General features: G+C 33.3%; 1 protein-coding gene across 1 annotated transcript in view; it reads right to left on the bottom strand.

Annotated features, from left to right (window-relative positions):
* The window catches only part of BMPR1A (bone morphogenetic protein receptor type 1A), a 156,787-nt gene that overhangs the window by 37,992 nt on the left and 105,879 nt on the right, over positions 1–12,916 (bottom strand). Inside the window, exon 3 of the mRNA XM_077124689.1 lies at positions 2,979–3,198. Coding sequence (XP_076980804.1) covers positions 2,979–3,045 — 67 coding nt within the window. The 5' untranslated portion in view covers positions 3,046–3,198. The remainder of the gene's footprint in view (positions 1–2,978; positions 3,199–12,916) is intronic.

Genomic DNA, 12,916 nt, shown 5'->3' on the forward strand with positions numbered 1-12,916 from the left:
TCTTCTCTTGATTTTTCTCCAACCATTTAAAAATGTAAAAACCATTCCTTGCTCATGGGCAGTACAAAAAGAGAGCGCTAAACCAGTCCATGGGCTGTAGTTTGCCAGTCACTGATACAGAACATTTCAATCACTGAAGGAAAGTTCCACTGGACAATGCTGTTAAGTAGAGTGGGTACTCATGGAAGTATAAACTAAACAAGTTTGATCATGATTTGATAATGTTAAAGGCAAGTCATGAATTCATGGAGTTTCAGTATATTATTCTCTCTACTTAGGTATATGTTTGAAATAAGTATTTTCCCCATAACAAGTAGTGTTTCAAATACCCAAGTAAAACAAGAATGTGTATTCACAGCAAAAAAAAAAAAAGGTAAGGTAGATAAAGCAAAAGTTCCCTTTGGCCCCATCTATTCTGGCCCTATCTCTTTAAAGGTTATCACTATTATCTGTTTGGTATGTATTCTTCTAGCTCACTACTTAACATTTATATTACACAGATTAAGTAGACTTTTAACAAATGTAACCAATTTATGGCCCATCCTTTTTCACTCTCTTCCCTTTTCATATATTTATGAAGATAATACCAGATATACTATTTCATCTGCAAATACTTCAATATATCTCTAAAAGATAAGGGTTCTTTTTTAACATAACTACAATATCATTATCACATCTAAAAAAATTAGTAATAATTCCAAATATAATCAAATACAATGTTCGAACCAGGCAGTGTTCAAATTTTCAATTCTATCATAAGTATTATAAATTCTTTTAACAGACTTTTTGCTTGGATTAAGATCCAAATAGGGCTCATACAGCACAAGTGGCTGATTTTCTTCAAGCTCTTTTCATCTGTAAGTTTATTCTTTCTATTTCCTTCAAATTTACTTATTGAAGAAACTGGTTAACTTAGCCTATAGTATTTACCACAGTTTGTATTTTCTGACTGTATCTTCCTGGGATAATTTAACATGCTCCTCTAGCCATTGTAGTTTCTGAAAATTTCTGTAGTTAGATCTAGAACTATGTTGTTCAACATGGTAGCCACAAAATATTCATTTGAAATGTGGCTAGTCCAACCCGAGATGTGCTCTAAATATAATGCACACATAAGATATTGAAGATTTAACAACAAAAAGAGAATGTAAAATATCTCAATAACATTTATACTGATTATGTTGATATGGTGTTTTGTATCTACTGAGTTAAATAAAATCTTATTAAAATTAATTTTATCTGTTTCTTTTCATTTTTAAAAAATATGGCTACTAGTAAATTTACAATTACATATGTAGCTCACATTTTATTTTGATTGGACAGTACTCATACAGAGGCTTTGTTAGATTTGGGTTAAATTTTCTTGGAGACTACTCCGAAAGTTGTTTTGAAGAGGCACGTTAATGTCTTGTTACTTCTCTTTTGAAGGGCTAGGTTCATTAATTCAGTAGGGTTAGTATAATTCTAATTCTATCATTTCTTCTTCTAATTATCTGTAATATCTCTGTAAAAAGACAGAAACACTTCTCTCATCTATTAATTGGGTACCATGGTATGAGTCATTTGAAAAAGGCACAATTAATACTTCATATTCCCTTTTATTACTAGTTTCAAAATAATTAAGTTCATCAGCTTCCTTCAATAGTGACTAATTAGCTTTTATTTTTAGAGTCATTATAAATCCTCTTAATCTAGTGAAAAGTCTATAACAGAACTACCCGAATTTGGGTACAGAATGAGAATTCTGTATCATATTGCCTCTGTGTGATTTATGTAGAATAAAAAAATTAATACCAAAGTGGAGATTACCTAAGAGTAAAGTAACAAAGAGAAATGTTACTACTAACTTAACTCATCTTCAAAATCGGGAAATTATATTGATATTTCTTTTGGTCTCCAGTGTCTTGAAGCAGCCAGAAGAAAAAATGAAAAATCGCGGAACTATAACTCATATCAAACTTTAAAATCTGTTCTATAACTACTTGCTAAAATGTGCTTGGAAATTTATCGCTTTTTTGTATACATGCTATGTTTCATAATAAAAAAAGTCAAAAAAAAAAAATCGGGACAACTTTGGTTTATGCTGACCAACAAGGCATGTGAGAGGAGATGTTATATAGATATCCTATTAAGTGATCTGGTATTTTGCAAACACAAGTGGCTCTTGCAAGAGGGCTCTGGATTCTGACTATGATAATAATAAATACATTATTATATCTAAGACAAACTACAACTACAGATTTCATGCTTTAAAATTAAAATATTTTAAAAATTATGCTAACTTTTTTCTTGTGGGTAGATATTAATTCCTATCACTGTGAACAAAACATTATGAAAGATCAACCTGTGAAATCAGAAACTTAAGAGAATGAAGATGTTCATAAGTTCTATCTAAAATCCTTTTGCAAACTACTATCTTCAATTTAAAATATTATCCAAATAAAACAATATTGAATATAGATATTTTGGGGGGCTATATGGTCCAGGAACTACAATATTGATTACAAATAAAACTTTCAGTACTTTATGAAGACATTTTAGTATTCAGAATGCAGAAGTGACATTTACCTTAAAACAATAAAAAGATACTTATTATTAATAATATTCCTTCTTATATTTTAAAGGAATTTAAAAACTCAACAACATTATTGGGTATATATTCTTATCTCATTTAATTCTTACAATTACTTGATGTTGTATATCAGAATGTCTATGATACAGATGAGAAAATAGGCTCAGAGAAGCTGGGATTTATACCCATACTTGAAAATGTTTTCTTACTACAGTCAAATTAAAAAATTATTTGGCATGCATTTGCATTTTGCCTCTTTACTTAAAAGCTATGCTGCATCCTAGGCCTAACGGTTCAAAAATAAGGACATGGATTGAAAAAGCAATTACAAGAATAGGTGTTTTCTATGTACCAAAATAAATTATGAACAAAGACAATTAGATTGCTTAAATGAATGTTGATTTACCTTCAACATGAGAAATGATGAACAGATAAACTCCCAATAAATTGATGTAAACATATAGCTGAGTCATTGTTCAATTTTTAATGTTTCCTGTACACTGTAACCTTTGATAACTGGTCCTCTTATTTCACTAATTTAAATGATTTTTATTCTATGAGTTTTTTTTGTAAAAGGTTGCAGTCACTTGACAAGGACCCCAACTTCTGCTGCTTTCTCCTGACTCCTGAAAGAAAAAAAATAATTAAAAAGGTAATGAGTATAACTGAATTTTAGGGGGGAGAAAAACAAAAACTAAGAATACAAATGCCCAAACAGACTTTTAACAATGAAATACTGTTTTAAAAATTACAGTTACCCTTGTTTAAGAAAAAAAAAAAGATACCGCAATTCAAAAGCTGCTATAAAGTAGGCTATATTAGATTTTCAAGTATTGATATAATATAAATAATTTAGTAATAGGTTGCAACCTTTCTTGATCTAAGATAACATATAAAGCAAGAGAAGTAGACTAAATTATCTCAATCAGCTATTCTGGCTGCTCTGAAGTAATTAAGTTATTTTTTAATTATTTTCAAGAAAGTTTCTAAAAGTATTAACAATAAAACAGGAAAAGTTGAGTTTAAAGTACTAAGCTATTCATCAGTATCTTTCAATTGTGATAAAAATACCTTGAATCTTTCTAATAAGTAATGTTTTACTTATTAGTTATTACAGTAACTATCTTCTATAGACAGAAGACGTTAGAAAGATAGGAAAGAAAGCCTACCTAGAAAATCATATATATTTAAATGCATAGGCTGCTTCATCCTTAAAGCAAAAACAAATAGAAATATATCCTAAATAAATAAAATTAAATGCCCCAAATTACTTTACTGAAATATTACAAATCTGACTTCATTAAAATAAGATTGAACTTTTAATAAGGATTATATGAAACGTAAGCTTTCAAATCAAGGTTTTAGCAATCAATACAGACAATTAACAAAGATCTCGGAGCAAAACAGTTAAATTGTAAGAGAAAAGGTCAAGTGTATATTCAAGGTGAGTATAACTGATTTTCCCCTCCATTCTAATGGTTCAAGCAGTTCGATTTTGTGACTTCAGTCTGAAATATTTTTTTAACTTTATTTATTGTATAATATAACATATATACAAAGCAAAGAAAGAAAAAAGCATTAGTTTTTAAAGCATTTTTCAACACGTAGTTTCAGAACAGATCCCAGAGTCTGTCGTGGGCTACCATACCATCATCTCAGGTTTTTCCTTCTAGCTGCTCCAGAGTACAGTTAAAAGGAATAAACATTTTTTTTATCATCACAATCAACTTTTCTTTTTTGTGTGAAAAATAACATATATACAAAAACCAACAAATTCCAAAGCACAACACAACAATTAGTTGTAGAATAGATTTCAGAGTTTGGTATGGGTTACAATTCCACAATTTTAGGTTTTTACTTATATCTGCTCTGAGACACTGGAGACTAAAAGAAATAGAAATTTAATGATTCAGCAATCATATTCATTTGTTAAAACTTACCTTCTCTGTACAACTTCACCACCACCTTTGATTTTTCTATCCAACTGTTTAGGGGTATTTGGGTTATGGCCGTTCTAACTTTTTCATGTTAGAAGGGGCTGAGCCTGAACTATTTTTAAATGAAAAAGATTTTATTGACTTACTGACACAACAATAAATCAACAAAACTTATACCACTAGTTAGACTAAGCTTCGACCATAAATAACCTAAGTTTCTATTTTATCTGCCTAAGAACTTTTCACTTGAGTTATTTCTCCAACAGTATTTTAAAGGATTGAGGCACATAAGCACATAGTAAAGTGTCATGTAGGTGCAATATTTATGGTTTAGTTCTAAAATCCCCACAATTTTTTAACTTATAAATGAAATTGCTTCCTACCACTTAATGCCGAGAAAATAAGATGTAAAGTCTAAAGCAACTATAGAATAACATTTGTACACAACAGCATTTTTTGGGAAAACTCTCTTCTTGAAATTATAAAATTGTGATTTGGGGGGCACTTGTTTCAGGTTTGAAATTCAGGAGACGTTTCCAAAATATTTGGAAACCTGATTTTTCTCCTTACTTCTTACCATCCTATTACGATCTCTGCTACGATTACACTCCATCTGTCTAAAACAAACTCATTATCTTTCCTTCCTCCAGTATTTGCTATCAGTTAAATGTCACACCATCTCTCTCTCCAGTCACCCATACCAAAACTCTGGTATCATTTCTGACTCCCTTACTAGCTGTCATCCCTCTCTGTACTTTCATTTACTTATTAGTTTACTCACTTAATCACAACATATTACACATCAGTGCCAGCTGCTAAAAATAAAAATATCAGTGAAACAGTTTCTGCTTTAAGGAGTTCATAGTATTAAGCAGGAAACTGATTGCTATGATTGGTTCCATCTTTCAGTGTCACTGTTTCTTCATCAATTTATTTGAAGTTAAGATGCAGCCTTGTTTCATTAGAGTTTCAACCAAGGTCTTCTGGAGAGCAGTCAGTGAGACTCTAACACAAGCCATATGCACAGTTCCTTTCAGAGGAAAAAAAGACTATGGGTCATTCCTTCCATACAAATGCCCCTGACCCTACTACCTGTGGCAAAAGTTCAACAGTGAGAGGTCAAAGATGTTATGATTTCCCCTATTTTTGGCATGAGCAATTACTGAAGTGGAGATAAACAGATTTTGAAAAGAATGAGGGGAGGAGATCAAGAGTTCAGATTTAGACATTTGAGATTCCCTCACAGGGACGTCTAATAGACATCTGGTTCTGAACCTTGAAGGAGTCATCTTTTAAGGGTCTTATATTTTTTGTATCTATAGTTTGAAGATATAAATCTGTTTATGTCAACAAGAGAGATGTTTAAAGCTCTGGCTCTGGATGAGAAAGTGAAAAGAAATAAGGACCATAGACATAAACAATTTTTAAATTAGTTGAATAAAAGCATTAAAATAGCCACATGCATTTATTTATCCTGGAGTATAAAGTCATACTCCAGGACCCACTGTGTACATATTACACATCAGTAGTATGTGTTACAACAGGTGGAATACAAATTACTCTTTACAAATCACATTTTTTCATGATTAAAAAAAATCAATTCACAAAAAAAATCACTGTAATGATTTAACATGTACCCACAAATTCTTTGACATGCCTATAAAAATGTGAGCTAATTTTTCACTTGAATATGGTCTGGACTTAGTGACTTGTTTCTAACAGATAAAGTAGAATCAATGTGTAACGTCTCAGATTAGGTCATAAAAGGCTTTTGAGCTTCTTCCTTGCTCTCTTGAGTCACACACTCTGGGGGTATCAGGTGCCACGTCATCAGGACACTCAAGCAGCCAAATGAGTGGGTCATCTAGGAAGGGGTTTCTTCAGCCCCAGGAAAGCTTCAGGTGCCTGCAGCCTCAGGGACATCTGAACTACAATTTCATGAGAGACTGAGCTAGAACCACCTGGCTAAGCTACTGGCAGATTCCAGACCTTAAGAAAGTCAGTGAGATAATAAATGTTAATTATTTAAGATGCTAAGTTTTCAACTAAGTTGCTGGGCAGCAACAGATAATTAATACAATCATTATGAGAAATTTGCTCAAAGAGTAAAAGTCTAATCACAATAAAGTTATCGCAGCATCAACTAAAATACAGAAGTCTGAAAAAGCCAGAATACAAAAAGTTAAATAATCAAAATGCCTAAAGAACTGACTGGCTAACATAACTGACATCTTTCTTTCAAAGGAGTAACCAAAAGTATGCTTTTCGTTTTTAAATTATCTCAACAAGGGAGGTTCCTTTTAAGAAAAACAAAACAAAACACCCATACTATATTTTGGCTACATCATGCCCTTGTAAACTATGGAGTCCATAAAAATAACCTCAGTTTTGTGTTCTAGGTAAAGATATTTTTCATATAATATCCTAGATAGCAAATTTAAGGGAATGAATTCTGATGTCAGACTATTTTATTTCAAATTTAAGCTTCTGTATTTATTTGCTGTATAACCTTCAGCAAATTACTTAAACTATCTAGGTCTCAGTTTCCTTAGCCAAAAAAAGGGGTGTTACCCAACTGAATTAGACCCTTGCATCTTAGCACTAAACAGCCAATAAACAATGTCAGCTTTTTACTGTGGTGATTGCTATTAATAATATAAATTGAGGAGTACCCCTTTATTTGATGCATTATATCAACTGTTTCTATAATCATGATATGGTAAAATAGTATCCTTAGTTTGCAATCATTCTTGAAATCGAGTATTTTATAATTCTAAGAGCTGATATATATATTTATATTTATGCCTTCTTTTTTTGGAACAGCTAGAAGGAAAAATATGAGAGGATCATATGGTAGCCCATGACAAACTCTGGGATCTGTCCTGTAACTATTTGTTGAAGAGTGCTTTGAAAACTACAGCTTTTTTATTTCTTTGCTTTGTATATATGTTATATTATACAATAAAAAAATTTAAAAAATTAAAATTAAAAAATATATATATTTAAATTTCCTGGAATAATTAATCAGAATTTTAAAATTAAAAATATCTAATCTTGAAATATCAAGGAATAAGAAAGCACAGACATTTTAAATGCTACATGATCAAAATTTTAAAATGCTCTGGATATATAAAAGCTAATAAATAGTTAAACTAAATACACATCTAAATAAATTTAATTTCCTTTATTATATACACAGGTTGGTGCAGTGTTTTTTGTTTCCTTCGAGAAAAGAACATTAAGGCAAAATCACTCAATAAAATATAAATTTCTTTTTAAATAAAAAATTCTTAAGTTCCACATATAGCAAGAAGTTGAACCAATAGTTCAATCAGAATAAAAAACAGGAAAAGAATGAAGTCAGCTAAAAAAAACAGACTAAAGTCACTCCTTTCCTCTTCCCGTCAAGCCCCCCCACCCTTAATTTTTACTTTCTAGTAGTGAAGTTTGGGACTTTTCAACAAGCTGGCCAGCTGCCAATTCCATAAAGTAGTGTGGAGAAAACTCCCCTTTCCAGGGGTCCCTCCCCCTAGCCAACTCCAGGCGCCTGGTCTGACAAGCTTTCTGAGAAGGACTAGACTCTCTGCAGACATTCTGGCTCCACAGTCATTGTTTGCATGGCCGCTTTGCTCTTTATCCAGAACCTGGATTAGCATAAGAATATTGTCTTTTCCCTTAACAAGCAACTCATCCATTCTTCCCAGATTTCTAATCACTCCCCCACCCCGCGCCATCCCTCATGCGCCCCCCCGCCCATCAACCCCTAAACTAACATACACACACATAACTGGAGTGACACTACTCAGTTATTTTTACTCCACGTAAAAAAATAATCTCACGTAAATCTAAACATAAGCCCTTCAGAAAAGAAAATCCTTAGAGCTGTATATGTGTATCTGTGGTGATGTGGTGATATACAGGAATCTCATCTTTAAAAAAGCTGCCTTGGAATTCATGCTTTAAAAACATGCTATAGGTGCAACATTCACAAGGTCTAATACCCATCATTTAAGAGCAGAATTCTGACCTATCCCAGAAAGGGAGAAGTTCTACTTGATAATGTCACTTCTAACTGCAGAATTTTCATCACCTTGAGGTTACTAATTTTATTATCATGTCTAAAATTACTTTTTGAGTAATCTTTACCCTGGCCTTAAGCTCAAATATTTATTCAAAGAAAAGCACATAATAGCTTTAACCTTTGTGTTTCTGCAATTGCCCCCCTTCCCATTTGCTTTCCTTTTGTGCCAAGACACTACTCTCCCCAGCACAGGTATAAATTCTTCCAGGAATGGTTAGGTAAGCCCAAAAGATAGTTGATGCATTTGTATGTTTTATGTCCTTGACTTGGGAACTCAATGTTGGATGCACAGAAAGTACTTCTTGGTTTATGAAGTCTCTTAAAATACAGGAGATAATCAATTTTCAAAATATCATTCAATCTTGTACAGCAAATTCACTAATCTATTTTCTCCAAAACTTTTTTATTTGCTTAATTATAAAACAAACCAAAAAACCTCACGAATAGTTAGAACCAGGTTATGTTATACACCAATCTTTGGCACATTCTATGCGAGGAGGGATTCGTAATGCCAGCTATAGAGGCGTCTGGGTGTTACTCTCCTGTCTCCTATGGATAAAAACAAATGACCAAAAAAAAAAAAAAAAAAAAAAAAAAACCAACAACAGGTGCCTGGAAGGGAAAACAGTTTGGTCATCTCTATAGATTATTATGGGGTTTGGTACTCAATACTATGTTTCTGCACAATATTTTTATAGAGATAAAATCAATATAACGTTGTGATAAAGAAGACAGGCTCTGGCATAAAACAGATGTAGGTCTTCTGTGCAGATTAAATAAGAGAAATGGATATATTCTATTTAATGAAAATGCTTAATTATGTTAGCACATCATCTTTTGTCATCTTTATAACTAGCAAATTAGTTTTACACACATTATCCCATCTAATTACATTATCTTTGCAATATGTAAAACTATTCTTGTTTTTAGAAAGAGAAGAGGCCAGGGAGAATTTCATCTTGCTGAATTTCATACAACTAGAGGGACAAACTAAAACTCAAGTCTTCTACACCTGCGTATGACATTTTATCCAGTATACCATGAGTAAGTACATCAAAGGGAAACGAAATTATTTTTTATTGAGCCATATTAGTTAACCTTTACACTCTGGGAGGAAAAAGTGAAGCTCGGAAAAGTTAAAAAAAGTTGTCCAAGTTCATACAACCAGTAAGTTACAAGTCTGCTGTTGGCAATGCCCAAATTCCACCCATGCTACACACTAAGGGATTGATGGGAAAGAAATGAGGGGAAAAAATAAGTAAGAACTAAGCCCATTATTACACTACTGCTTTTCAACAAAAACAGCTGGCCTTCTATCTACATTTTCAGCCTTGCAGTGCTAGAGCTGGGATATCCTAACAACAATGTCTTTTACCAGATGGTTGCCTGACAGGTCCTGCCAAGGAGGAACCAGAGAAAGCTGGAGGAGGAGGGAAGGGACTTCTTTCTTCCTGATTTTATTTGCTGTTCTTTCAGAGTCACCTGAAAAATATCCTTCACCTTGCCCAGAGCAAGTGGTTCCAGTTCCCCAGCTTCCTTTTAAACTCTCACAATCAGCCTTATGGTACTCTCTAAAAGATAACCCTATCGAGTGGGGTTCCTCAAGATCCTTCCTCTGAGTTCCTTTGGTACCAATGATAGCTGGGCTGCAAGCTTCCTCAAGAGGTAGAGGTCACAGATAAATCTTCTCCAAGTGTCCAGCTTTTGAAACCTCGACCTTTTAAGAGTGCTGCTTCCCACCATTACTATCTATGTTTAATCCCAGTGTTCCTTTAGCTTTTTCAAGCCACTAATACCTGTATAACCAATTCCTTATATCAATCTCTCTTTGTTAAAATAACCAGTATGGTTTCGGCTTTCTTGATTGAACGATGACTGACACAAGTACTTTAAGGCAATAGATTTCAGAAAATGACAGGCTGATAATATACACATACCGCACATATATTTTTATAAATACACTACACCAAAAAGAAACAGCGTTTTCACATTTATAAGTGCTTATAAAATGTGTTTTAATGTACATTCAAAGTATTCTAAGATATTTTGATTTAAGGAATGCATCTAGACTCAGTATATAATGTTTACTTTTCCTTACCACGAACAATTTTGACTTACCAAGTTTAAGAAGTTAGAAACTTGTTTCAGATTGGCTGGGCTTTATATTCTAACCTATATAACCCAATATACAAAGAGCACCAAAATTTGGTTATCAAAACAGATTTCTCTTTTCCTTAAGTAATAACATATTTAATTGAAGACTTTTGGGGGTAAATTAGTAAATTCCTATGGCCAAAGAATTAATTCAAACACTAAATCAATCTTCAAGGGTAATATAACACATTTCTAGAAGTAGAAAAAGAAATCAAAGTAGAACTTCATAAATCATAATACAGGAAAATACTCATATTTCACTTAGGAAACCAAATCAAAATATAATGTACTTATGCACTCAATATGAAAGAAGGCCCTTTCAAAAACAGTCACAAGTTTAAAAAAGATATCACCACCATCACCCACTCCCCAAGAGTATCTGTAAATATGCAGGTGACGATTTGGTTGGAACAATAACTGGGGTACAACAGGACATGGTACCCAGAAACTGCGGGTAGAAAATGCAACACAATGTTCAGGGATAATCCCTCAAATCAAAGAACTGCCTCACAACCAAAGTACCAAGTGTCTTCTATTTAGAATCATTTATTTTTAGTATATTCTTTTATTATTTGAAGTTTTCTTTGTAGTTCCAGCTGTTCAAGAAGCAACAGTACTCTAAGAAGAAAAACTATCTTGATCAAACTAATGTCTAAATGTACTTTTACATTTCTTTTCTTGTCTTAACTGACCACTTTAAAAGGAACCATTCTCGCTGTTATTCACATTGCTTGAACACTGCAAGAGCAATTTAAAAAAAAAACAACATTTTTTTCCTCTTTCATTTCTATTTACAATTAAAAACAAAAACATAAATGAGAGTGTACACAAGTTTCCTTGAAGCTCCAGGCTCTGTCCCAGACTATGCCAATCAACACCTTTTATCCTCTATGCCACAGTGAAAGGTTCAGGGTGAGCTGGTCTAACAGTATAATCCAGTCTCAGGAATTCTACTGCGCTCTCAGAAACAAAGTCACTTTCTCAGATTGAATATGAATAAGGAAACAGCCCCAGAAGCTGTTGGCAACTATGCTGGGATCAGAAGGGAAGCCAGAAGACTGAACAAGGAGACCAAAAGAGAGCAGACAGATCCTTGGAGACCTCAATGAGCTGCTCAAGCATCCTTGTCTGAAGTCTAATTTAAGGACTTATCAGTCAAGAGCCAATAAATTCCCTTTATTTTAAGGTCAAAGAAAGTTTTTCTGTTACAACCAAAACACTGTGATAGAAGTAGTCTGGTTTAGACTACTAAGAAATTAATAGTTTTGAAATAAAGGCAAATGTCTCATTAGAAAAGATACTTGGTAAAACACGTGCAATAAAAACACTGTAGCCTGGTATAAGAAAAAAGCTTCTTATTTTGAAGACTGTTCAAATAGTATAAAGATTAACTTAACTCTATTACCAAGATCTAGTAAATTAGTCCTAATCTTTCTCCCCTCACCCCTCAAATTTGCTCCACCCTCAATCTTTCCCCCTCCGGTAACAAGCCTCTCTGGTTTCCCAGGTTCTAGATTCCAGGTCTAAAATCCTGGAATTATTTTTAACCATTCTCCCCGCCCCCCACAACCCACATCCTATCTGTCAGCAAATCCTGTTGGTTCTACTTTCAAAGTATCCAAGCACTTCTCACTGCTTTCAATTCTATTTCTCTGGTCCAAGCCACTTAAGTCTTTTGCAGGTATTCTAGAAATAGCCTCCTAACAGGCATTCAGTAAAATAAAATGGCCACCTGCATTGGGTATTGCTGGGATGGCCCCCTATCTGAAACAGGATTATCGAGAAAAAAACAACTGAACTGCAGGGGCTTTCCAAGAAAACTGAATAAGAGAATGCACCCAACAGAACTGCAGATAGTCACACTTGGTGACAAACCAGTTTCAGTTCAGTAGAAACAGCTTATCAGAATGGGCAAGCAGACCATATCAATGTATATCTGCTTCCCACTTTGTAAGCACGTCTTATTTAAAATGGAAATTTAACCTCAGCAAATCAGAATACTTCCTTGCATGCTTCCACATTTGCCCTATATAAAAGCTGCTCCCCACTACCTGTGCCGCTGGTACTCCTTTCCATGTACAATTTGGATACTGTCTGATTCATGAATTATAAATTGCTCAAATGAATTCCTATCATTAATATCTTATCTAAATATATATAATTTTAACACTG

Source organism: Tamandua tetradactyla, chromosome 13 (assembly GCF_023851605.1).
Source record: "Tamandua tetradactyla isolate mTamTet1 chromosome 13, mTamTet1.pri, whole genome shotgun sequence".
In the NCBI taxonomy this organism is placed as follows: domain Eukaryota; kingdom Metazoa; phylum Chordata; class Mammalia; order Pilosa; family Myrmecophagidae; genus Tamandua; species Tamandua tetradactyla.